This window comes from Phaethon aethereus, assembly GCF_964289735.1.
Source record: "Phaethon aethereus genome assembly, chromosome: 16".
Lineage (NCBI taxonomy): Eukaryota > Metazoa > Chordata > Aves > Phaethontiformes > Phaethontidae > Phaethon > Phaethon aethereus.
The window spans coordinates 7,326,178-7,353,302 of record NC_138592.1 but is presented as its reverse complement, the minus strand read 5'-3'; the positions used below and the strand labels follow the sequence as shown (position 1 = coordinate 7,353,302).

The 27,125-nt window shown below is 43.0% G+C and overlaps 1 protein-coding gene across 1 annotated transcript in view; it reads left to right on the top strand.

The window, feature by feature from the left end:
* The first annotated feature begins 9,327 nt into the window (after positions 1-9,327).
* Positions 9,328-27,125, top strand: part of DOK5 (docking protein 5) — a 42,661-nt gene continuing 24,863 nt past the window's right edge. The window contains exon 1 of the mRNA XM_082007090.1: positions 9,328-9,946. Coding sequence (XP_081863216.1) covers positions 9,881-9,946 — 66 coding nt within the window. The 5' untranslated portion in view covers positions 9,328-9,880. The remainder of the gene's footprint in view (positions 9,947-27,125) is intronic.

Sequence of the window (27,125 nt, the reverse complement as noted above, 5' to 3'; positions counted from 1 at the left end):
CTCCAGCACAGGCGTGCCAGCCCGTGCGATGGGGCACGCAAACTGCCCCCGGGAGCTCGCACCAGCCACAAACAGATCCATGTGCTCCGCGATGTAAACTGCTCATATTTTCACCAGGTGACAAATGCGCTGTTGGTCCTACGTGTAGTTGCAGGACGCTCAGAAAAGAGGGAGCAAGCTGCCAGAAAAGTGTAATAGCTGGTGACAGCTATCCCGATCTAAGGGATTGCTCTACGGGGAAGCTGGCAGGAAATCGGCTGACGGCCAAAGGAATTGCCCTGGCAGCCTGCATGTCATTATTGGTGCACCCACCTTCTGTATTTTAGTTTTAGATCTTATGTGAAACCCTGCAATTAAAGGTTAATTGTGGACAAATGCTTGACATCTTAAGTTTGCAGCATGTGTTGGGATCGGAGACCGCGAGGAAAGCTCCCGGGACAAAAGACAAAGACTGACGTGTTTGCTAGTGCAAACTGGCATCGTTCAGCTGAAGGGGATGAAATTCTGCCAGTTTAGATTTTCTGAGACTCCAACCAAACGCTCATGATAAAGTTACAATGAACAGACACCAGTTTCTGCAGAAAAACCCTCAAAACTAGTGTTATTGACAGAAGTGAAACAGAGGCCTCGGAATTACTCATCCGTTATTCAAGGAATTAGGCCGCCTGCTGAGCGCATAGCAAACATTATTACATGAGCAAGACCATTAATATATAACGTCATTTTGGAACCGCTTTAGATTACGTTCACAGTTAAGGCTCTTGGTGAGTCAGGGCTGCAGCGTTTTAGTGCTTATGGTCAAAAATTACCAAGAAGAGATCTGCAGGAGAGAAACAAGTCCTTCTCCACACCTGGCCCACGTGAAGGCCAGATTCCCGAGGGGGAGGCAGGGGAAGGTGAGGGGAGTCTGGCACCTACTTCAAGGACAACTGATCTTCCTGCTTGACCTGCTGCCCGGAGCCCCAGGGATGTACACACCCTGGAGCGGGTGTGCTCCTTGCTCAGCTGATTGCGGCTTTTGGCCCTGCCTAAAACCTCCCAAGTCCATAGCAGAACGGGCAAATTCTGAATGCTCCTCCTGTACGTTGCAAAAGCTCCCTTCAAAATGTAATACCCAGGCTCTGGGAGGGACCTGGCAGAGGTCAGCACCAAGCACCACTGAAAATTCATTAAGAGTTGGGCTTCCTTAAGCTCTTCTTAAAAGCCCAATACACCCAAGTGATTTCTGAAGCACGAAAGCGATGCCCAGAAGTTCTGCAGCAGTGCCAAGAGCAGGGTATACCGCCAGCTTTTCACTCCTGCTTCAAGCTCTGGCAATCAAAAGGGACAGGTAATGTTGTTACAGCGAGATTTGTTACCATTTAAAAATTATTCCCCCCCACCGCCGCCTTCTTTTGGCCATAGTTTGTTTTGAAAGAGAAGGCTCTTTGGGCTTGAGTGTATAAATTCATAAAGACTCACCCTGAATGACCACAATTTGAATTTCAATACTTTAAGACAGATGGCAAGTTCAGTTTGTTCATAAACTGTACATGGAATCCTTGTATCCAATTTCCTGTTGTTTACTAAAATGTATGGAAAAAGATCAATGCAAAGCTGAGCCGATAACGATCAGGATGGCTGGCCATCGGCCGAGGCACGACGTAGCAGAGAACTGCACGCACCCAAACTCGCCACACTGTTCACGGTATGCTGATTTTTCCTTTGGAAAATTAACTGATCTATTTAAAGGAAAATTAATTATGGTTTGGATTTGTACGCGCGTCAAAGAATGATCAAAACTGAAAAACAGTGCAAGGTGCACAGAGGCTCTACTCATCTTCAGGCTTCAGAGACTTCGCAAAGATCTGGGCTGGGCGCGGGCTGGGCTGCTGTTCCTCACCGTCTCGCCACCAGAGTCTCTGTCCTGCCCGGTGGGAGCTGGAAGGTGGTGAAACGCATGTCAGCGTGCTTCGGGGAGCGATCCGAGTTGGCTTAAGTAACCCATAGAGTTCCCTAAGTAAAGATGTTATAAAGTTTTAATATAACGATGGAAGTTTCAGCAAATGGTTTGTTAGGGGTTATAAAGTACACAGGTTGTGCAGTGTTTTAGTAACTCTTCAGTACTACATTTTATAGTAACTTACAATCTTTTAGCTTAGTGCTTTTTACCACCCAAATTCACGTATTATTAATAGTCATTTAACATTTTTAATGGGTTGTAGACTACTTATTGAAAGAACGTTAACATAAAGTGAGATAGATGAATCTGGCCACAAATAATGACAAAGTTAAATTGGAATTAACCTAACATTTAAATATCAGTAAGGAAACAGAGGTGCTGCTGACAAGACTTGCTAATGTTGGGCAGTGCATGTTGCTCAAGTTGTCTGTGTTATTTTTGTTTATGAATGAGTTCTCTTTGTATATTCATGCCCGTGCTTTTCTCCCCTTCTGTTTCTGCTAATCAGTGTATATATCCACCATTTAGGACAACTGATGAGTCCCCAGAGCCAGCTGAGCCTTGGCAAGAAAAGTCACCTGTGTTAATGAATACTCATTTGAAATAATTTACATGAGAGATGCAATTTACAATATTTTCTGTGTAAATTGCATGAAAATCAAGGATAATTGGGCGTTAAGTCATTCTTCTCAGTTCCTCAGGGAAGTAGCTGCATGAGAAAGGTCTGTAAATTCCACCCAACACGGCCAGATGTTCAATTTATGGCAGCTTTGTTAGAAAACTTGTTAAACTTTGGGTAATAGTAAACAAATATTTTTACTGATAAATTCTACAGTCAAAAACCCTGTCTTTTCTTGCCTTGCTTTTGAGTGACCTGACATAAAGCTGAAATTGGCTCTTTGACAAACTTCTCCTGTGTTAGACAATCCATGTCTGTGCTGGAATCTGCTCCTCAAAATATTGAACAGCAGCAATATTTACAGCCTTCAGGAGGTGTGAATTCTCATGGAGTGAATTCTCGTGTTATTTCTGACACAGACCCTGGGAAATCTGAGAAATCATTTAGCCTTTGAGTATCCTTTCCCAGTTGCATACCAGATTTGCTGGCGCAGTTTAGGAGGAGAGACTAGGAAGCACCGTGACTGAACCCAGACAAGTCCCCTTAAATCCTCAGTAGGACTTTAACTTCATCATCAGTGCAAATGCAATTAATAAATGGTATCTCACAAAGAAGGGACACAAGTGACTCAATTTAAGGCACCTGCAGTTGCTGGGCGGTTAGCAGAAGTTTACAAAATCTATATTCTACACGGAGCCTTTTGCTACGCGGCATTATGGAGTCATGCAAACAGCTCTGATCTTGAGCAGAGGGCCTGTCATTTGCCTTTTACCACTCTGAAACTGTTCATAATATTTTTATTTCAATAATGAAATACAAATCCCAGATTTGTTTGCGTGCCATAAGAAGAATGACTTACTGTCCTGGTGTCTGTCTTACTTGCGTTAGTCTTTGTTTTATAATGGCTGGTTTGGATTTCCACCTCCAAAGTTAGCAAAGAACATCTGTAAATTTGGACTACCTTTCCAAAAACGTGACATGCAGGTTTTCACACATGAACTGAGTGTTTCCAATTGCATGTGCAGGAGGGTGACTGATGCAGTCTTTTGTCTCAGCTCTAGTTAAGGAGAGTCAAACAGTACGTGTTTTTAGTTAGCTATCTTCTCTGACACTTTGGTGTGAAGGTACGGTGATTCAGTCATCGTTCTTTCCTAGTAATTTGTCTTGCTTCTAAAGGGAAGTAATTTGCTTTAGTCTTTTAGAGCATTACAGAGCACAACTCTTCTTGTACCACCTCCGTACAAAGGCACTGATCCGTTGGGGGAATGACATGGAGAACAAAATCCACCCTTCACGCCTTCCCCGTTCAGTATCTCCAGGGCGCAGGGCATTTGTGAGAGCTTTGGCTTTTCCTACCTGCAAGTCATGCCGCAGTGGGGAATAGCGTTTGTTTTCATATTCATTCATTTTATTCAGGTGCCGAGTTCTGGTAAACTTTCATGCAAATTTAACCTCACAACTGCACAATGAAACATTAAAATCCAGCCCCCAAATCTACTGATTATATAAGGCAGCACATTAAACTCTGCATTCTAAACTGACATGATTTGGTATCTTTTCCAAATGCCATCTGCAAATACTATAATTAGAATATATACTTTTTTCTAGCTCATTTAACAGCAACAAAAAGATCAAAAAACTTTCAGGCATAAATTTTCAGTAGACATGCAGCAGTAAATGCTTAAATATGCACTGAGTCAAGATAAGAATTTGCCTTCTAGCCATATTGTTAACACAGACATCAAATTAGCTTGACATTGGCTCAGTAATGAGTATTTAGGGCAAAACAGCATAAAATAAATTTCATTGGAATCAATCAGTATTGGAACATCTATAAATATATACATTGAAGTCGAATTTAGGAACAGCTTCTCACTTTTTTATATACATGATATAACATAAAGAAGCTTCTGTTTTGAATTTTCAAGTGAAACCCCTAACATTTGGGTTTAAACTGAAACTTAGCTGCTTTTCTTGCAGCATGATAATAATAAATTATTTATTTAAATACGCTGTAACAGCAACCAGCATCCCGTGACAGCACTGATGAGGCACACTGCAGCCCGAGTGCTAGTAGTAACCCCAAACCTTCTTCCTAGACAATCTTACCAGAGACGAGGTTTAGGTTCCTACAGAATGTCCTGCAAGTTTTCAGATACCGTTAAACATAGACCCTGGCTTAAGTATTACCCTGGGTACCATTAATACTTTCCCAGTCAAGTTCCTTTGTGAGCATACAATAGGCAAAACGTCCGTTTACAGTATGATTTCTACACCTTTGCTAAATCTCACTCACAGCTTGATGTTGGCAATTCGAGTATTTAGCAGGCTTGTCCTTGCTGTCTCGGAAAATGCTGCCTTACCCCAGAAGATACAATTTTTCCGTCAGTGGAGGTAGGTCCTGTTTTGAAGGATGTCTTGGAGGAATTACTCAACATACTGTGGGGTTTAGCTGGGCCAGCCCCAATGACAACCGCGTACGTCATGCAGTGAAATCCGCCTACGCGAGCGGCACAGTTAAATCCAAACACACAGGGAAACGTGAGCGAGTCCTTCACGTGCGCATGGCGCAATCCGGATTCGGCTGCTGCTGAGCTGGGTCTTTGGCACCGCTGCATTGCCCACTCATGGCTCGATAAAAGCTACAGTCGCGTGTTTTGGGACCTACTCTGGGATTAACGTCCGTGTGCTGGCTCGGATGGGACATGTCAAACGGGCAGTCCCAGGCTGTGCCACCCCAGTTCTGCCACAGCCAAAGGTCAGAGCGAGCTGCCGGTCCCAGAGCTTCGATACGCCGCAGACTCCGACAAATTACCTATAGGGAAAGGGAGGATGGATGGTGACCTGTGATCCGCCACTCAGCCCCGCTTAATCCCTCCAGACACGTTCTGCAGATGCAGGAAGGTCCCTTGATATATGTCTTCAGGAGAGCAAGGATGAAAAAGCTGCTTAAATGCTTGTAACTGTCACAGAAATACAAAGCAAGCAAAATGAGTTGGGTTTTTCAATAGCTAATGTTACCCTGGATTCACTTTGCTTGCAGATTCAGTCAGCATATATTTATTTCTATCTGAACATTCACTGTGTTGACAGTAATTTTGTTAGGGACAAAATATTACAATCAGAACCAGAGTTTCCAGTAAAAGGATAAAGATACATTTCGTTTGCTGCTTTCCCCCGGCCCCCGCTATCTTTTCTGCCTCTCACCACCTTGGTCTACGTGAAGCAAAGTTATTTGGATGATTCGTGCAGAGGCAAGGTAATTTCAGTGCCTGATACTGCAATATTACTGCGCAAAACGGCGTGTTAGCCTGGTTAATAGATTATTTATTTTCATTAAATATTGATTATCAGTGGCTTACGCTGGCAGGCATTTTCCTGTTTGCTGTGCAAGTAGCTATATGCCTACGTCCCGTTATGGTAGGTTGGGTTTTTTTAAGTTAGCTGTTCAGTCTCATGAATTTTCATGTTTTGGCACTGACTGACATCTGCATAGTAATTCTACCAATACGTTATGTGTGCATTTCACCAATGCAATTTAATACCTAATGTATTCAAAAATCCCTGGAGCAAATGAGGGTGTTTTAACCAAGGGTCCTGCCCTCGCTTCACGAGGTAAGCTACCTCAAAAGGCTAACCCAAATTTAATGAAGGTTTCCTAAACTCTGTGACCCAACAGACCACTCCTCTGCCTGAAGCCCGGCGGTGCGGGCCATGGCACAGGCACCCTTGCTGGCGTATTACAAACAAAGGCACAGAAGAAGATGGAACAGCAGAGAAAAGCATCTGAGAAATCTTCACCTCTGCAGAATTCATTCACTCCAAATCAATTAGCACAATGATATGGAAATAGTGAAAGAAGAGAATTTCTGAGCAGCTTTGTACTGTGGATCCAGCGTATGGTTTTGCATTAGCACCAGTGGTAGAACAAGCCATAATTATAAGGCACAACTAATCAAATCTCTCCATTGTGAAAGAAGTAAACTCAGAATAAATTTCTTTTTTTCTTTTTCCAAAATTAAATATGGCTGGCCTAATGATCCAAGGCAGCATGACAGGTGTGGCTTTGCAAAAAGGAGAATAAGGGATTTCAAGGTTTGCAATAGCATAGGATAAAAAAACCCATTTTTGAAAAGAATTACACTCCTTTATTTTTCCTCATTATCTGTTGCATTTCCTTACAGCTAGAACTAGTCCAAATTCGGAATTTCCATTGCAAAAATCAGAATGAAATGTCAAAAGTTTATCTCACACTAGAACAAAATTAGACATAGGAATGCCAAAAAGCTTTTCATGGAGATATTATATTTGAAATATTGCATTCCAGTAACCTCAAAGTACTTGATAAGGTCAGAACACTTCATTGTGACGTTATCATTTCTAAACTACTCTGAAAAATCAAAACAATAATGGAAAAATGTTAGGATCTTGACCTTATGGAGACAAAATGTTATGAGAGCTTTTCATAAAGAAATATTGATGCAAGTTATACATTTCCAGAAAAACATTTCAGGGTGATCAAATGAGAAACTTTTTTGTCAGGAAATGCTTGACTAGTACCAGCTCCATCTGTTTAAGGAAATAACTTCCACAGAAAATACTGCTGCTTTAAAATGGCCTCTGCAGTTTTCTTATTCTTTAACTTGGTAAGTCTCAGAGATGTTTGTCAAATTTTGCCTTTAGACTGTGATGAAATAATATCATGGACACAGGGGATGACATGCTGCAAATATAATAAGGTGAATGTAACTTCTTCCTAAAATGTCAGTATGGCCTTTTGAAAAAACCTGATACCTTCATTTTCAGTTGAAATCCCTAACAGTGATTTCTGTTTCCAGAGCCCTAAAAGTGAACAAGCTCATTGCAGGGTAATACAATGATAGTTATTATGAGATTAGACTATAACAATAATCCACTTAAATTATTAACAACAGGCTAGTACTTCAAAGTGACCCTTGACTCTTATCTTCGTAAGAAATAATGGCAATAACATTGTCATTAAAAGGAAAAGAATTTGCATTTCAATGAAAGCTTATTAAAAAGGATTTATACAGTTTTGAATGTAGATAAACATGTGCAGCATTTCCGTATAGGGAGTGCAAATGGTCAACAGACACCTAGGGAAATGAAAGAAGGATTCCTGTCAAAACAATAAGACCACACATTTGCATCGGTACTGAAATCCTGGTGAACAAGTTTTTTTTTTAGTGATAGTAGTGGGTTGAAAACCTGAACAATGAGATTTTCTGGCACATTCTTGGAACATATTGCACACATGGGAATTAAAATGCATTTTCTCTTTGAACCATAGCATATGCAAGGGATTTATGTTGTTCAAAGTAAAAATGTAAGTGGACACTAATATCCTAATTCATCAAAGAATAAGCACAGGCTTAAATCCACCTTTACTTAGCAAAGCTCTTAGGAATGTGTTTACCTGCAAGAATATGCTAGTGGCTAATGATATCAGCAGTATGTGTTTACAGGTACTGGAAGGGATTAGAAGAAATGTCTAAACTTGTTGAAAAGACATCTAAAGTGGCTCTGTAATTTGTTTCCTGCTACAAATGTCTTTGAAACCAAAATAAGCACGGTCTGGTTTTTTTTTTTCTGGTTTTAGAATATACTTGATGCTTCCAGCATTAGTATTTTTATGGTGCTTGAGACTGTGAAATGTGTTTCCATGCTGAATGCACACTTCTATACAAGATGAAGTAGGCTGAGTGTCTTTTCTAGCTTTTGTCCAGCAATGAAATCTATGGAACTGGTATTCACAGTGTTCTTGGGTCTGTACTATATATTTAACAAAAATACATTCCTTGGCAATTTTTCAGTGAGGAGCCTATGCTTTGTAATATGCAACTTCTGTGTTGATTTAGGGTCATATTACCCTAATGGACAGGCTTGTCTCAGAATATTCTTCTCATTTCTGGTGTATTTTGGTGCATGGGTGTGGAAGTTTTTGTTGTTTCTAGCTGAAGCTGTTCTATTTTCTGCATTCTGTAGAATAGCTCAGTGAAAAGGAGAAGGAAGTGTAAAATAATAAAGTAGACTCTGAGGCAAGGGCTGCAGACTTGTCTCCTTCATCCTAAGTGAATTAGCCCTTCAGCTAGAAAGTCTCACACTCCATCTCTGTAATCCACTCCGTCAATTAATATTTTGTAAAGCCTTGCAAAGCATAATCACCTCTTCAAGCAAGAACTGAAATCACCACGCTGTTACTGCACCAGAACTACCACCATCATTTCTGGCTGCTCCTAAAATGAAGGAGCTACATATTTAAGCCAGAAAGGGGCAAATTTTATCATAGGTCAGTTTTGTAGTCATTGAACAACTAAAGAAAAATGGGCATCACATCCACGTCGCCCTGCACTCGGCACAGCCGCGAGGTGATTCTCTGCTCTGCCTTTCTCCTTGCTACCCCGTTTGTAATTGCCATGGCATGATGATTCTCAAAGTCATCCATCTGGCTGACCTCATCCTCGGACTGCCTATATTTGTAGAGCTATTAAAAGATGTTATGAAGAGATGATGGTCCCTCTTTCCAGGACGTAGTATTTATAGCGTACCACCGACAGATAACCCATGCAGAGCAAGCGGAGTCACCGGAGCCCCTCTCTCCTGGGCTCGCTGCGTACTTAGCGATATTTGCACGTTCTTGGAAAAGGAGGACTCGGGGGATGCAGAAGGCAACTCCGGGGCCCAGCGCCAGCCAAAGTCTTTCATTACCGCAACCGCGCGTTGCCTAGAAAACGCAGCACGTGCTCGTGTGACATTTCCACGACACGAAGTGCAGCGCAGGACAACAGCTCGGGTTACCAGTCTTCAGGAGCAGCTTCTTGGCAGGCTTTCGGGCATCTGAAACACTTTCTGGGAAACCCACTTTCCTGGGGAAAACCACGGCTCCGGGCCGCGCCGCCGCCGCAGGCCGGGCAGAGCCGGCAGTTCCCAACTGACCCACCTGCCGCCGGACGAAGCTTCGCGCCCGGGGCGGGGGGGCCGCGGCCACCGAGGCTCCCCACGGGGCCCGTGGTGGCGGGGGCCGGGGGGGAGCTTTGCTCCCCCTCAGCGTTTTGCTCCTCAAAACCGACTTTGCGCGCGAGGCCCGCAAGCCCTCCCGGGACCGGCGGGACCGGGCACCCCGGCCGGGGCGGCGGCGGGGGGGGTGGGCGCGGGGCGGGCGCTGCCGGCGGCCCTTCCCACGGCGGGGCCGGGGCGCTCCGCGGGGCGGTGCGGAGCGGGGCGCGGCTCCGGCGGCTGCTGCGCGCCATGCGGGCTGGCTGAGCGGCGCCGGCCGCCTCCAACTGTCCCGAGGAAGGATGGCCTCCAATTTCAACGACATCGTGAAGCAGGGCTACGTGCGCATCCGGAGCAGGCGGCTGGGGGTGAGTGCGGGCCCCCTCCCGGGCTCGCCCGAGGGGCACCTGCCTTTGGGCTTTTTTTTTTTTTTTAATTCCCCCCCCGCTTTGTTCTCTTTTTGCAAACGGAGCTCAGTGGCTGTCTCCGCAGGGGAGACACGAAACAAAAAATATTGGAGGGAGGGGGAGAAGAATAAAGGCACCTAAATGCACATATATAGATCTCCATTACAGATATACACGTGTATTTTTTTTTTTTATTCCCCTCTCCCGCTGGGAGACGGGGATGCTGCCGGCCCCGGAGGCTGTGCCGCCTCCAGCTCCCGGCTCTGCCCTTCAGCCCGAGCTGCCCGCAGCGCCCGCAGCCGGGCGGCCGCCGCCAACTTTGGGCCGGGGCTGCGGCGACAGGGAGCGCGGGGGGCTCAGCCGGCGGCGAGGACGGGGGCGGCCGGGGGGAAGGCGAGGGCTGGGGGTGCCTGTGCCCTCGGGGAGTGAGAGTCTGGCGGTGCGGTGGAACTTTGGGCAGGGGTGAGGGCTGAGTGCGGTCTGTCGCTGCAGAAGTCCCGGGGTTCCTGGAAGGGGGTTGCTGAAAATCGGGGCTTTAAGGTCTTGTGTGGGACAGATGAAGACCTTGTGTTATCTTTCGGGTTTTTAAATTAATTGCATTTGAATGGCACAAAATGAAAAGCCAAAAAGCCCCCTCTAGCTCCTTATTTAATGCTAAACTTAGATTCTAAGTCTGTTCTTTCACTACCACGGCGTGTTCCTAGTTTCAGCTGTAGGTACCAGACAGGCAATAGTGGCGGGCCGGTTCCCTACAGTACCTTGTTTGGGTTATGCTCTCTTAAAGCAATTTTCTGTTCCAACAGTTCAGCTACCAGTGCCGCTCCAGTGATGGGACTTGTGTGCTCCACACCTCCTGTTTTCCTTAGAGAGCCAACACAGCTCAAGGGGGATGCAAACTGGAGGGAGGCTTTGCATGTATTAAATGCTTTAATTGCTATATATATTCCTCTCAGGTCAGGAAGGGAACTAATTTCTTGTGTTTGCTGAGAACTAATGGGTTGGCGATTCTGAATTGTTCATAGCGTGAGTTTTGCATCAAGATTTATTAGGGGAGTGTGTGTGCATGGTCACCCGAAAGCTTTTACTGGCTCGTTACAATCATAGTTTCATTCTGTTGCTGTATTCATGTTCAATGGCTTCTCAACAGTTTTAGTAACTTGCATCTCCCTGACTTGTTTGGAAATTGGAAAGCATTTTAAAGTGTTCCAGCAGGCATCTCCAAACAGAAGATGCTATTTTTCTTGTACCTGGACTTGCAAGCGTAGTTTATTCTTTAAGAAGCACATGATTCTGTGACAGATAGAGATAACATCATTATGAGAGAACTCATAGTAAATTTGGCAGAATTAGTGTATCATAAGTATCCTTTCATTACTGAATATATATAAGTACTCAGCTTGCTTCAGCATAAATGAAGAGTAAGATGAAACTTTGACACATCTTTCCATACTGTAACAATGAAACCCAGTGGGAATGTGAATAAGGCGCATCTAACTCTGAGATAGGTGTAAATTCTGTTAATGCCTCTGACTTTCCTTTATTAAGCCTTTCCAAAACACTTTGAGAGTGGTGGTGGTGAGGAAGTGTTCAATGCCCTCTTGGTAGAAGTGCATTTGACAGTTGAATGCAAAAACAAAGGAGGAAATGGAGAATGACACTGTGTCCATGGAAATGGAACGAATGTTAAATGTTTTCTTTGAAAAGACAGTTTCTTTATTTGATCTCATTCCTTCTAACTCCAAAGGTTTTTATCATTATCAATGGATGGAAAGTGTGAAAGGGCTGATGGAGAGTGCTTTTGTGAAGCAGTCCAAGCAAAGTCCCAGATTGTTCCCATGGCCATAGATCTGTTAAAATGAAGTGCCCTGCGTTTGTTGCCTTAAGCTGCCGTGGGCTCTGGGCGTGCTGTCCCGATGGCTTTCCAGTGCTGGGAATTAAGCACTGAACATCAAAACTGGTCATTAGGAGAGCAGCTCATAGCTGCTGTGATCTGGCTGTCACTGCTTTAGATCTGGTGACGGAGGCCTGTGCTGTGAGGAAGAGCTGACCTGTTCAAATCTCGGTGCTCCATTTGTTTGGAAATAAGTAGTTTCACCAGCGGTAATGCTTTTCTCTCCTTGTACTTTTCAATTCAAAGTATTGGCCCCTACTTCAGGGTAGATGGCTGAAACATGGCTGCAGATTTTTTCCTGTAACTTGCATTTTCTATAAGCTGCTTGAAAGGCCAGTGCCCTGATTTACAACACCTAGGTAGAAGTGGGTAATTATGATTAACCTGAGTTCTTCAAATGCAGAACAAGCTTTTGCTGCTTGTGGCAGCGGTGCAACTGTCAGCACCTGCTTCTCAGTTCGTAGCCCCAGCTACAACCTGTCCTTTCTCCTTTGTGAATTTTCCTCCTTGCCGCAGGTGTGTGTGTGCACGGCTGATACCGATGCTGGCTGAGCACCTGGGGCTGCCACCTGGCCTTAGGAAGAGCTTGAATTCAATCCTGCTCAGTGGCTACTGGGAGTGTGGCTTTTTCAGAGGAGAAGGAACTGTGCAAACAGCTTGTTTTCTGGTAGCTGCATTGGGGAGAGCTGTTGGACATCCAGGAGCTGCAGGTGGGAAGGAAAAAACATTTTACACCTTAAAATGCTAACTTTCAAAGACCTTTCCCATGGCCTGAAAACATCAGTAGGGACAAGCCCTGTGTAGGACTCCTGTGTAATTGCGGAGGATTTCAATACTGTGTGTGTGGTAAGATGTGAGTGGGAGTTATTAAAATACATTCCAATATTATGGTGGCACAGCTGTAATCAGTGCTTTGTCTTTTCAGACTGAATGCAGCTCCTGGGTTTTTCTCTGTAACGCTACGGTAATTCCATCACCAAGGGAACTAGGAGCAGAGCTTGGATCTACAAATTATCTGAAGAAATGACTTTTCTGAATAACTGGGGTACAGGTGCTAGATTTGGAAAGAAAGAGGTGTAGAGAAGCAGCTTGCTCAAAACCAAACCTCTTTTAAAAGAAAAATGACAATTCTGATAGGCCCGACTTTGTAATCTCAAGATTGAATTTAGGCTGATTAGTTTTGTACCTGGCCTGTTTTTTTGCACTTTAAATATGTAAATTTAATTTAATATTTTTAATAGAATAGTTTCCATAGCAACATTTGTATCACATGTGTCTTCTGCAGAGCCAAATATATTCAGGAGAAAGCGTAGTCTTCCCGATTCTTTCCATCCTTATAGGGAGAAAAATGATTCCCTCAGCCAATGGTCTCCCTCTGCTATGTCGTTAGCAATGACACGGAGGAGGCTGTGTGCTAGAAAACTGCTGACAGTGTAAAACCACAACCTCCCAGAGTTCCTTAAAACAAAAAACATCAGCCTTGCGCTGTGATCAGTGACCGTTAGTGACCACTGGACCTATGTTTTGGGAAAGAAGATACTCTCTTTCGCAGAGTGCTTTTGCTTGCAGTCACCTCTCATCTGATTAAGTGCTTTATGTTTATATATGAAAGAGGGGGGTCATTTTATGGCCTCTGTACATAAAAAGGCTCTTTTGTGATTATGATTTTCAAATAATGTCTTGTTCTGTGATACAGATGTGACCTTTCTGAGGGGAAATATATTATGGAGGTGTTTCCTCTCCCTAATGAAAAGGCTGCTTCTTGTGTTTCTATTTTAAGGATGGGTGGATGAATGCACTTGGGCCTTCATTGTAGGTTGGACTGGCTCAACTGAGCGTTCAAATGACTATTAAAAATCAAAACAGGAACAGATCTTTGAAATAGAGATCCTTTAGTGAGCCTGAAGATCTTTAAAAAGAAAGGGGCACGTGGTAGTTTTCTTCAAGGTGCAGTCAGCCCACCTCTCCTTGTGGGGTGGGAGGCTCCCAGCCGTGTGTGTTGGTTGCAGCCTAACACTTTTATTGAACTCTCTGTTGTTAAGGCTCAGCTTACTCTTCCTGTGCCCACACCTAAACTCAGGTTTGCTGGAAGCCATGTTTCAATTTGAGCAAGGATTATGCAGCACAGAAGCTGCTCTGAGGATAACCTTTACTGCCATTGTCAAGGTGTAGAGAGAAGTAATTGCTGGATGCTCAAAGTGAAGGTGGATGGTGTTCCTGATGTCCGTTCCTCAGGGTACGGGCAGCAGCATTGGGAGTGCTGATGGTGTGGCACCAGGAGGGTGCCGGCTGCCCTCCTGCGCAGAGCTTTGAAGATGGTGCCGTTCCCCTCGGAAGACCCTGCGGAGTATGCAGGCATCTGGCCTGTCCCTGCCTCTTGATGTATGGGAGACTGCTGGAGCAAGATGCCATGGGGTTAGCTGTCAGCCCTTAGTTTCTGGCATGCCAGTAACACACTTAGAGTGTCTTGTTGCATTAAGTGATGAAGTACTGTTAGTGTCAGAGGGAAACAATCTCTTCGATGAACAGCAACTGCCTTGAGCTGTCTGCAGCTGAAAGCAAAATAGTGCTGATCAAACAGAAGTGCCTCAAAGAACCAGCTGAGATGTGCTGGTGGTGAGCAGAGATGTCTCTGTTAAGGAGCTGTACATATTCACAGCTATGCAAAGCCTTGCACAGTCTGGTTTGGTTCTGCAATACTTGATTGACTAGAAATCATTGGCTTCCAAAAACATTCTCTCTTGGCTTGCTTGGAAATCAAGTACCTTATTCCCTATAGAGAGTTTGGCTCTGGTGTCTTACATGTCGCTGCTTTCCAGGAGGGGTAGAATACCTTTCTGAGCATACCTCAAGGTGATCCAAATACGACTGCACTCTTTCTCCCAAGGTTTGTCTACTGTGAACATATCGGGCTTGTGTGCAGGTATTTTCATTGTATCCCCGTTTCTCAGATAGCATCGCTTTTAAACTCATTAATAGAACAGGTATATCAAAACGTGAACTTCATTCTGCGTTTTGTGGTGCTTGATCTGCTGCGTTACAGGGCAGATCAAAGGACTGCATAGGCAATGTGTGGGGACTGTGTTACTGAACAATCTTCCAGGAGAAACCCAACAGCAAGAATAGGCATCATCTTTTAATTTTTTAAAGCTTAGAAGTAGACGTGGAGCCATCTATAGTAGTTGTGCTCTCACGTGCTTCTCCCTCTGTCACAAACTTCCCAATGCTGAAGCAATCTTTATCTGTCTTGCTAATAAAGACATGCTTTTCATGTGTTTTTATTCTGGAAGACTTTTGATATAAGAAGTCTATGCCATCATCCAATATAAATCCAGGTTGAAGTAAGGAATGAATTATGGTTAAAAAATTGAATGTGAGGCTGTTTGTAAGAAATAAACGATAAGTATGCAAAGTTCTTTGACATTGAAACTATTTCTGTTCCCTTGCTATTCGCAACGTGTTAGTTTAGGTTGCCTGTCTGTCTCTTAATTTCGTGGTGAAGATGCTGGTGAAGGAGCTGGAAAATAACTTTGGCGCTCTCAGATGTAGAAGTAGCCTTCCCAAGTTTAAATGCATGTTTTCACAAAGGATTCAAGAAAACACTACAGATTCTATGTATCTAAAAGCAGAATAGGAAATGCTGAATTAATTTGCATATGAAAATTAAGGTGACCTGTATTCTAGAAGAGGACAAAGTTTTCTCCTTTATAAAAGACAGGGTTATTAAAATTAGAAAAGTGTAGGACAGCATATGCCGCTGAATTACTATGCATAGATTGCTGCTTCTGCATGACAGAAGTACTTAAAACAAATAGTCCTAGCAATTTGTTTGTTGGAAAAGCCTTACAAAATATTTGTCTTTCTAGAACATATTCTATTGCTAACTAGATACACTGGATGTCTACAACCCAGAAAACCAATCTGAACACTAAAAATAATGTGCAGAAGTCTTAAAATTGGACATTATTAACAGGCAGCCTGATTTATTTTATCATTGCCATGATTTTATGAAGGTATTTCCTGTGTATAGAGGTCTGGGAGGCTGCTCCGCAAGTTTGTATTACTATCAAATTATTACAAGCTATTAAAAACACTCATTTGGGAGGATCCATTGACTTTAATGGAGCTGTGCTAACAGCTAAGTGTCTGTCCCTAAAAATGCAGGTCTCTGCAGAGACTTCTATGTCTGTTTGTCAAAGAATAAAGCTCACAGAGAGGAAGAGAGGGGTAAAGTGGAATTTTTTTACCTAGCAATCTGTTTCTTGTACCTCTGTCTGGCAAAGCAACTGCTGCTAACAGATTTTTGCAGAATCCTGTCTCATGAGGTATCTTCCACTTTGCACTTACGAGGCAAGGCACAGAACTGTTCTTGCAGTCGTATCTGTTTAACACCACTTCTAATTAAATCCGCAGCCTGCTCTTGGGGTTGTGTGTAATCCCATCTGTCGGAGGCACCTCCTTATTATGCAAGGAATGATTGGCCTCATCTGTCTATTAGAGTGGGTCCTCCACGGGAATTTGGGCCGGAGCCAAGGAAAAGATCTGAGCACCCAACGTGAGGGTTGGCGGGGTTTTAGCAGCTGAAGCCCAAAAGTGCAATTCTGGTACCACTTGTCTTTGTCCATGGGAGTTTCCTGAGGACACGGAGATCAGCCGGTGGCCTCCAGGGTTTCAGTCATGGCAAGTGCTGGGTTGTCCAGCATCTGGGGTGTTTCTGCAGTCCTGCCTGGGGGGGGTCTGTCACCATCCTCTGATGGGCCCTCATCTTCTGGGATCAAATGGAGTTTTAAAGGATGGCTTTCACTGCCTTTGTTAAAGATGGAGGAACTTCTACCCATACCTCTAGCAATAAGGTTATTTGAAGAGCTAAAGATGAACTAAGCTCAGCCCAGACGGCTTCCTTCCAGCCACTCCTTTTGCAGGACAATTCCCTGGCTGTGCTGGGGCAGTGTGGGTCAGGGGATTCAGCCTTTCCTCCTCGCTCGTACTGATGGGGTAGCATAATTTGAATTTTTTGTGCCTCTCCAAATCAACATGGGCATGATTAAATGATTTCTCATTACACGGGTGGCCTTATGCAAGTGCTGAATGGCACTGGAAGTGTGGCTGCGAAATAGGACCTGACTTCTCGGACTGGAGGGAAGGAGAAAAAGCAGAAGTTGTACTTCTAAAAGCGACTGTGTTGATATCATGGCTGTCACTGGTATGAGGATCACGTTAACATATAGTAGAAAAAGTTTGTGTGAGTGCTGCTGTTCTGAACGTTATTTAAGTCTGTTCTGAACCAGTTTAACCAAATTCAGTAAAATCTTGATCATAGTGAAATCAGGGAAGGAAAAATTAGTAGGTAACAGTAACTGGGTCTCTTCTGAAAGATGTCACTTCTGGAACTACAACAGTAGACTTGTTCCCTCTTTAGTATTAACCTTGTTAAGGACAGAAACTAGATCTGTGCGTGTCAATTTTCTTTGCTTGATGGGTCTGACGAGCCCAAAAACTCTTAATCACATCAGTGTGAAGGAATGTGGTGTAAGTGGTGTCCTCCAAGGCAGAACTAGGGCTCTCCTGGCCAAGCCCATACTAGGAATTTGAATAGTTCAGTCTCAGTTTGTGGCAGAGGAGGGAGCTGACTTCTTCACGACTTTGTAACTAGTTGCTTGTTTCTAGGAAATGCTTGCGTAAGTGGAGTAACATGAGCAATACTGAAATATTTCTGGATTGATTTAAAATTCAGTGAAAAAAATCATTCTTAGGTTTCTGGACTGTCTGCTACTTAGTTTGATTAATGCTTTACTGGCAATATTAAATAATTTAAAAAAAATTTAAAAATAAGTGTAAAATTCACCTAAAATTAGGAGGATGTTGATCCCTTTTTGTATCTGAGTATTGCATGAGAATTTACATGTTGAAGAGTGACCATATGGTAGCTTTAAGTGGGAAAATACAACAATTTTGTGCTATAGGCTGTTCCTCATGAAGTGGAGCATTAATGCTTACTGCATACACTTGTTTTAGGACTAGATGGGAAAACTTCTGATTCGTGCTTAGAAGTTTGGGAAAACTTTTGTATAAATTTTTAGACTTGTCCACTTCAGCTTTTTTTTTTTTTTTAAAAAAAACCTTTATCTTCAGCTGAGATTTTTGATTGTCAAAAGCTGAAAAGAGATGAAGCTTTCAGGGTTTTCAGTTCTTGATTTTAATTAAACTGAATTCTGTAGAAACTTCATTGAGAAGATTGGTGTTGAACGTTTAAAATGACATGTACTTCTACAAGTTTTGCATAGCACTCTTTCTGTGAAACCCTGTGGGAGGAGAGGTAAAATGAGGGAGAGACGATCTGCAGGACTAGAACCATATGGTTAAAGAGATTGGCACTTGAATAAGTGTGCCAGAAAGTTAATATGGGGATTTTAGAGTATGAGCTGTGAAAACTGGAAACAAGAATGATGTAAGGCAAGGAGGGGGAAGGAGAAGGAAAAGTTGTCTGCCTATATCTACATTTGAAGCAGCTTTATTAATAAAACTCTTGTGCTCACCTATATAGCTCCTTTCAGTCTGGAAGCACGGAGACAGAAAAAAGCTGCACGGATTTCTTATGTAAAAACTTCAACCTGCAAGATATTAAGCCCATTAGATATTCGTATTTTTAGAAAACTGTTAAATAAGGTGTTGGAACATATTGACAGGTATTAAGATGTTCTTATGGCTTGGAACTTGTCAGTGGCAGCAGGGGTAGGATCCAGGACATGGCTTAGAAAGTTTGAGCTTTTATTCTTGAGCTGATAAAGGGAGGAATACCTGTAAATGTCATTCAAGACCTAATGCAGCTCCATCAGGCTGCTGGCATTGGGTCTATCAGCTCAAGAGCAAGTCCCTTTTGGATTTCCTTTGGCACAAAGTTAATGTTGAGTCCAAGTCAGTAGGTGTCTTGATGGGGTTACCTCTGGAATTGAAGCAAAGATCCTCAAAGCAAAGAAATTGAGTTGGAGAAAAGTGAGCAGAGCTTGTCATTCAGCAGCTGCTCACCTGGTGTGGCCTATGTGTTAGAGGACCAGGGTGCTTAGCGCTGTATTCGGGATGAATTAACTCACGTGGTAGAACTACATTTTGTTTCTTCTCTCAAGGTGTCTTCATTTTCGCCTTGTAAAAACAGGATGGAGAAGCAAGGGTCTGACAACTCTCCTTGGCCCCCCACTTTTCATCACACTGCTTTTCCCATCTGAGTTTCATTTTAGGGCAGGATCTGAGTTTGTTTTGGATCTCACTCATAGCCCAAGCTATGAGTCTAAACTGGGCTGGGAAATCTGGAGGTTTGTGTATCTTAAAAATAGGCAAATCGGATATTTGGCACGGTGTGCAGAGAAACAGAGAAGAGCCCAATTTGATTGAAAAAAAAAAAACAAACCCGAAACACCACCAAAACCCCCCAAAACAAGCTTAAGAACTGTTCTAGTTTTTCTTCAAGAGGTAGAAGACAGGAGATTATGCAGATCATGATTTGGAGTATGAAATTCCTCGTTTGATGGTGGCCCTTTTTAGGAGCAGGAACAGCTTTTCTTGTGCTTTCCAGCATATGTTTTCTGCTAAATTACCTTCCATGTTCTTCTCTGGAAGACGGGCTTAGTTTGCTAAGCAAAAACTCCAAATTTGCCTTTTTTCATAAACTGAGATAACTAGTAAACAAGTGGTTCTTACCCATTTGCTATCTTGTTTGAAGGATGAAGTTTTCATTTTAACAAATCTAATGCAAACCTGACCAGAACATCCTTTTCCTTCTGCTTTTATCTCAAACACTTCCCTCATCTTCTGCCCGTTGCGGGTCCCCGGTTCTGCATTTTCATTATTTGCTCTTCTTTGTTAGAAAAAGTTCTGTATGCTTTCTGGAGGTAACGGCACTGGCTGCTCTGCATACGAAAGGGTATGCCGAGAGTTGTTGTAAAGGTAGTGAAAGAAAAAGCAAACGCAATTATAAACAGGTGAAATTTAGCTGTTCGTGACTTTGATGCTTTTTCATCATCAGTTTGTTACACAGTGTGAAGGTGATTCTCCGGCTGGTGCGTATGGGCATTACCCTGAAGTTAGATCAGTGATAAATTAATATTTTGCAGTGTTTGTGGAAACACTTGAAAGAAAGTAACAGATGTAAGGTCTGCACCCGGGACTGACATCTTCATTTGACGTTTGTGTAGTTTTGGGTATACCGTGGTAGATGATGGACTGTTCTATTATCTTCTTGTCTGACTTCAAGTGCTGGCAGAAACACCAATGAAAGTTCAGGCTGTTGGTATGGATAGCGGGGTTTTCCCCCCTTTACTGAAATTAATGTCATCTGTTTCAATTAAAACTATCGCTATGGTAAAATCTGTGGTATTTCTCCCCACTAACACTAATGTGGGAGATTAAGTTGTCCTTTTACTTACCAAGTAATGTTTATCTGGGGAATTATCAATGCCCTATGGTCAGCAAAGGAAAGATTCGTCATAATGCTCTCACTAATGTCCCCACACCGGTGAGGATGGATGGTAGCTGGTTGTACTGAATTAGCGATATACTACTGAGTGGCATACTCTTGGCACAGTGCTTAGGGTAAAACACAAGCGGCTATTCTCTGTTAAATGAAGTGCAAATTAAGACAGTGTTCGGTTAAGCTTTCATAGACATTTTTATGTGGCAGGCATACTTTCTTGAGGATGGGGTCTACCTGAAGGAACTCTTGAACTCTTTCTTTAATTAGTACTACACAGCTGGGACAGGAGAAATTAATAGAAGTCGCGTTTGTCCATTTGAACAATTAGCCTGAGAAAATGCAAGAGGACTGCAAGAGCCAGTGGGAAGCTGAAGTCTATCAGGGAAATATTGGCTCTGGGATCCTGGTTTTAATCTGTGTTTCTTTAAGTCAGTATTAGTCCGTCCCCGCAGGAACCCAAAACAAAACAAAAACCCCCCAAATAGACAAATGAAACTCTCCCCCCAGCCTCAGTTGCACCTTTACTAGAAAATTGACTGAATTTTGTTTTTAAAATACTGGACAAACTGGTGTTATTTTTCATCTGGTTGGTAGCTTTAAAAGTTCTGGCAGAGCAACGGAGCTCGTAACGTTGCGGCATCATCGGTTTATACCCGGGACGGGGTCCATCGCCTGACCTGTGGGCTCACTGCGCTGACTGGGCTCCTTTTGTGCACGTGCCGTCAGGAACTCGGGGTGCGCTGGAGGTTATTGCTCTGTAGCCAGTGCAGCCAAGTGCTTGAAAGGGGAACCGCGTTTTGGCCGCCGTGCAGCTTTGAGCGGCGGTCCAGCTAGCAGTCGAGGCCAGTGACTTCAGTCATTTGCTGCAATCCTGTAAGGCAGTGCTGAGGTGCTTCTTACTATGATTTAATGGGCTGTAATTCTGTCACTTTTAAGAAAGCACTATATTTTGGTGAAGTCCAGCTTGCAGTGACTCACTTGGTAGCATTATTTGCTCTTTCATGCAGATTCACTTTCATTTTAGAGCTGATCCAGGCTCCAGAGGGGCTGGGAGAATGCCCTGTGACTGATAGCTTTGATGTCAGGATTGAAAGAAAAGTATGAAGGAGTAAGATAAGTTTACCTTGTGTTGGGACAGTATGATGGACTAACCTTGAGACTCACTTGAGGTCTCTGGAGGGATGGGAGGTAATGCTATTTGTTACAGGAAAGCTGCGATGCTTTCTGAAGTTTGCAGTTAAATTAATCGGTGAATGGCAAAGAATGACAGCAGGCCAGAAATGAGCAGTCATACCCATCTGTTAGTTACGGGCGTTTGTCATCCTTGGCTCTCCAAGCAGCACATAACCAGCACCATTAACCGGATTTAACAGGTGGGCAAGTGGCAACAGGTACGGCTGAAAGTCGTGCGCTGAAGACTGAGAAGCTAAAGCCCTTCTCCCCTGTCTGGCTTCGGATGCTGGGCAGCTTACCGCTGAGGAATTTGCTCTACTGAGATAAAGGCCTAATTCAGGTGCACTTTCTGCCTTTTTTTTGTCTCATTATGTGTAGTCTTAAAATTACAAGCCCAACTCTGAAATACAGCTCTTACAAATGGTTGTATGCTCTGGGGGGGGCTGAAACAAAGCCTGTTGCGGGGCGTTTGTGAGCAAGTGCAGTTCATCTCCAGACATGGAGGAAGTCCCACCCGTGCCTTCTGACAGCTGAATTCAGGAGAGCATCCCCTTATCGTGGCTTGAACAAGGTGAGCTTGTGTTCTCGTTAGAGCTGTGAGCGGCTGCCACCAAGGGTTAGTGCGTGTGTGTTCTGCAGCCTCTTTACATCTGATGTACGCATTAGTGAGCGCTGTGAACTGCTCATGAGTTGTATCAGTGCCATTTTCCTCCTATAGCCCATGTAATTAAAGTAACCAAACCAGATACTTAGTGACAAAAAAGAATAATTCTAAATCATAATCCATCGCAGTCATTTTAAGTTAATTCAGCAGTTACCTAATTCTAACACAGTACTAAATTGTGTTAATTCACTGGACCACGCTAATGGCCCGACCCAGCAGGACAGCACATCCAACTGCACTCTGTAGAGCTCAGCCTGCGTGAGCTGGCTGCACAGAGGCACTTTTTAGTCTGCATTGAAGCCTTTGCTATTTTTCCTTCCTTTAGTAGTTAGAGTCCGAGGCTGACTTTCTCCTATCCAGTTTCATGCCTAGAATTAACTGTGCCCATATATAAAGCTTAGCAGATGTGCAAGGAACCAAATCAGATACTTAGTTCTAGTCGTACTTTTTTTAAACTGTCACTAGCATGAGAGGGTTTCTGCTGTGAGTGCTTCTTGGCACTTGGAGGTGTTCTCCTCTAATGGCCTTACACAGCCCAGAATTACTACATTTTCTATGTATGATGTAAAAAAAAAAACAAAAAAAACCCACAAAAAACCTAACAAACCAGCAACCCTTTACTTTGAAGGCTGTAAGTCCATAAAGAAGTGCCTGAAAGTGGAAGGATATTTCAGGTAATGCTCTCTTTCTAATGATACTGCATCCAAATCATCATTTTGCAGGGAGAGTAGGCTGGAAATTGAAGTCTTGGTTTTAGTGTCTTTTAGGTCCTAAAATTCTAGACAGTCATTAGAGAAACTAAAAAATGGAGTCAAGTTGTATATGGCCCTCTATCACATCAAACAGCATGACTGCTTATCCCTTACATCTCCTGTGTAGTTTATTACACAGTGTAATTTATTTACGCATTAGTTTATCAACAAGTCTCCTGTGAGTTGCATGTAAGGAGTACCTGCCAATGCAAATTCAAGGCACCATGCACTGAGTACAGAAGGGAAAGAAATGACTCCTTCACGGAACACTTAGGATACTCACGTGGGATAAGCAAGTCCTAAATCCTAGCCCTGTCTTCTTAATGACATTTTGCATTAGCAGCTATCACTGTTCTGTTCCAGGTGCCAGCCTCCTGGGTGTCCTGCATTCCTGGAGCCCTTTCCCTGCCCCTTGAGGTTCAGAATGCTGTTGTAGGTGTCCCCCCAAGTCTGGTGGCTTCTCTGTCCTGTCTGGACTGAACCATAGTGTCCTCCCAAAGCCCTCAAAAGATGGTATGTCAGCGAGATTTCATTGGTAATGTGCTTCATCATCTGGCCAGGATCTGTAATTAAGATGCCTCTGAACTCTAGACTTCCAGATGCTGAGTGCATCAGCAATTTGGGGGGGTACATTGCTTCTAAACTACTTTATTGACAGTTGCATTAATTCACTGTAAAGGCCTCTTATAAGCTCCTGGCTGTCCCTTTAAAAAATAAAAATAATAATAAAAAAAAATCTTCTACCAAGCTGGAATGTATCAACAAATCCCTTCTTGTCTTTGAATGAGCCCATCCCATCCTGAAATCTGCCACACATGACCTGTGCCAGCAGCAGCATTTTTGTTGAGCATTTTTCCCCCTTTGTCTGAACCAAGCAAAACCTGTAAAATGCTCCTTGTGTTTCCCTGTCCATGTCCATTGTGACAGAGCATAAGATAGACACAAAAGAAAACAAACATTCCATTACTAAATTGTTAAGTAATCTGAGTGAGCCAATTTGCTGTCTGTGCTCAGATTGTGCTCCTCACCACCCTGCCATGGCTTGGGCAACGTGCCCTAGGTCACGGCACGCAGACTTTCAGTTACTGAGGGTGTTTTGGCAGTAAGTGAATCTTGTAAGTGGAATTAATGCCTTGTAATCATGAAGGACCAAAAAAAAGGAAAAAAAAAAAAAAAAAAAAAGGAGGCAACTTTGTTCTAAATCCCTTCTAACTAGCGTGCCAAGTGGGAATGCATCTGTAGGCTCAAATCCAGCTGTTTGGTATTTTAAACTAAGGCTGGAGGAATGGGTTTGAGTTCTGAGCCTAAGCCATTAACAAAAATCCCACTTCTGGTTGATGCGGTTCCAGTTGGGAGGGAAGGGGTAGAAGGAAAGACTTTCTGAAGAGTAAAGACTGATCAAAATGCCTCGTATTTTAGAGCAGCAGGCATCTGTTGTGACTTGCATTAATAAGTGTGAGAGTAAAAGAAGCTGTATAGATTCATAAAGATCTGCCAAGCATTTTTTTGTGCACTGGTCTTATAGCAAGTTCTGGCCAGTGCTAAAGCTGAATTTTGTAACTTGATGAAAAACTTTTGCAATATTGAGCGATATTGTGCATTCTGAACAGGCACAGACACAAGATGACAGCTTCATTCCCTATTAGCACCTGTGGCTGGCTTCTTAGTGTGAAATATTGTTTCTGAAGATGTATACTGAATGAGAGGAAGGAGTGAGGTTTATCTCTCCACGAATGTGTTTCTCAAAGGAGGGAGAAATCTAGATTATTTTCCGTAGTCCCCCAGAGAAGACGACAGCTTGATGTAAACCAACTTTGATTTATGTAGTCATTATAACCTGATCACAATGAATAATGCAATATCGCTTACTCATAACACGCATTAAATGGGTGTTCTGGGAAAGTGAAATTGTCTTGTTGCCAAGTGCAGTGATATCTTTACAGACAACACGTGGACGACTTTGTTGCTTATTTTACAAAGCCAGTGAACCATTTCTACGCACTGTTTAAGTCATAGAACACACATTTCAATACAAACTAGATATGTTTACAACTATGTGATTCTCTCTAGTAATCCGTCTACTTGTAATTGTTTTATACTTATATTGTGTTTTTTCAGAATGAAATAGAGCTGAACACAACTGCTGATATGGGGATGAAGTGGGCAAGGGAGAAAGCTGGGCTGGAAAAGTAGAGGCAAGTCATAACCTTACAGAAGAAATAAATTCAAATTAAGTACTTCCATTTTGTGAAGTCACGTAAAGATTGTGGGGTCTTCACTATGCAATCCTATTGAATATGATACATAAGGGCATCATCATACTTGCTGGTACCTAGACCTTTTTACTTGAAAGGAGTCCTCCAGTTTTTCACGAAGAAACAGCTACCTAATGGAGATCTACTGCTTCAGACTTGTCTGAGGAGTGAATATAATTAAATGAATGAGCAGCAATCTGCCTTTGGCAATATTTCATTTTTCTACATGCAAAGCAAAATTCTAGATCCAGTCTCCTCACAAATTTTCTTCTGGCTGGGAATTCTATTTCAGGGTTCTTTATCACCTTTTGAATAAGCAGTGACATATTAAGGCTTTTTTTTTTTTTTTTTTTTTTAATATACAGGAATTAAATTCCAAACACTTAATACTAGCTGGCTAATTTTCTGTGTGAACAACTCCCTGTTGGAAGGGATCTTGTACCTGGAACTCCAGTCCACTAGAGACTCCCTGGCAAAGTTCAGCAAAAACACTCATATAATTTTCCATATGCAACTGAGGTACTTCAGCGGGTGAGCTGTTGACCAGCCTTTTCCTACCAACTAAAAAAAAAGTTCAGAACATACTGTGAGAATGCCTTGTGCTATTGTGCTGTGCCTTTACTAGATATCTGTTTCTAGACATTATCAGAGTCAGAAAAGGCAAATTCCTGGGAATAGCCCAGGCTTTCTGGTAATCATCCCAAGCTGCATGATAGTACTCTCAGCTGCTGCTTTTAAAAAAGCAAAATCTGTGTTTATTTGACAGCAAGTTCAGTGTCCCTGTAAATGCAGCTCATTGGAATTCTTTGTTTTAGGGCAGAGCGCAGAAAAACACAACACAAGAATAAAATAGGACAGCTTTCCCTGAAGGCTCATTTCTTGTTTGCAAAGGAGGAATTTGCCAGATCAGACTTTGTGCTACTGTCTCTGATTTCTCTAGATCCCTCTTAAATAACAAACAAAGGAAGGGTGGGATTATTTGGTCCTGAAGTAAAATAGGCTGCTTTGCCATAGTGTATTTGAAGCCACACATCTTAGTTTTAAAAAATAGGCAGTTTTAATTCCCCTGCCCCAAGATATGAAAAACAGCCTTCTCCCCTCCAATTTCTAAATATTTGGCTATTTCGAGATGCTTTTTGCATCAGTTGCTAAACAAAAGATTTGAGGGGTAGGGTAAACGTGCTTTGGACTGAAATGCAAATTTTAGTTTCTAAATTCAAACGTTTGTTTCTCGTGTGGAATAGTTTGTGCTTCAAGTATAAAGGTGACATTTTAGGCACCCAAAAATCTAGCTCTTGGTTATCTTGCTTTTCTGATCAGCTGGGAGGTGGTGAAGACTGACAGGTCTCCCTCCCCACACCCATTTCCAGGACGGACCAGGGGTTTGGGTCATCACGTAGGCCAGCGAGCCTCCGGTTTTGGTTTCCGTCTCTGCATGAGAGTATTCTCAAACCACAACTGAACCGTGAAACCCAGGAAAGTCGCAAGAAATTTTTCCACTTTACTCAGCCAGATGCTGACCGGTTCCAGCTGAGGTTAATCGCTCCTTTGCTTTACGGTGTATTTCCAGCATCAGAAGGCGCGTGGAGATGGCTGAGCAATCCTGCCTGGTTCCTAAGGCATAGCACTGAGAGGCAGGAATCCAAATACTCAGATTGCATCATTCCTTTGAAGTCACTCCTCCTTTGACTTCAGCTGTGGTAAGGATTTATATCAGCTGATCTTTAGAGCCAAAAATAGAACTGTTTTGACATGACCTTGGACATACATACTGGATCACCTATCTGCATTTCAGATGATCCAGTCGCATTATTTCCCTCAGGTTTTATGTTGTTACCTGCTCGGTGGGCAGAACATGAAATTTTCAGGAGAGACCATAGGAAGTAGATGCTAATTTTTGATACTCAAATTTTGAGTTAGGCTTTTTTGGAAGATCTC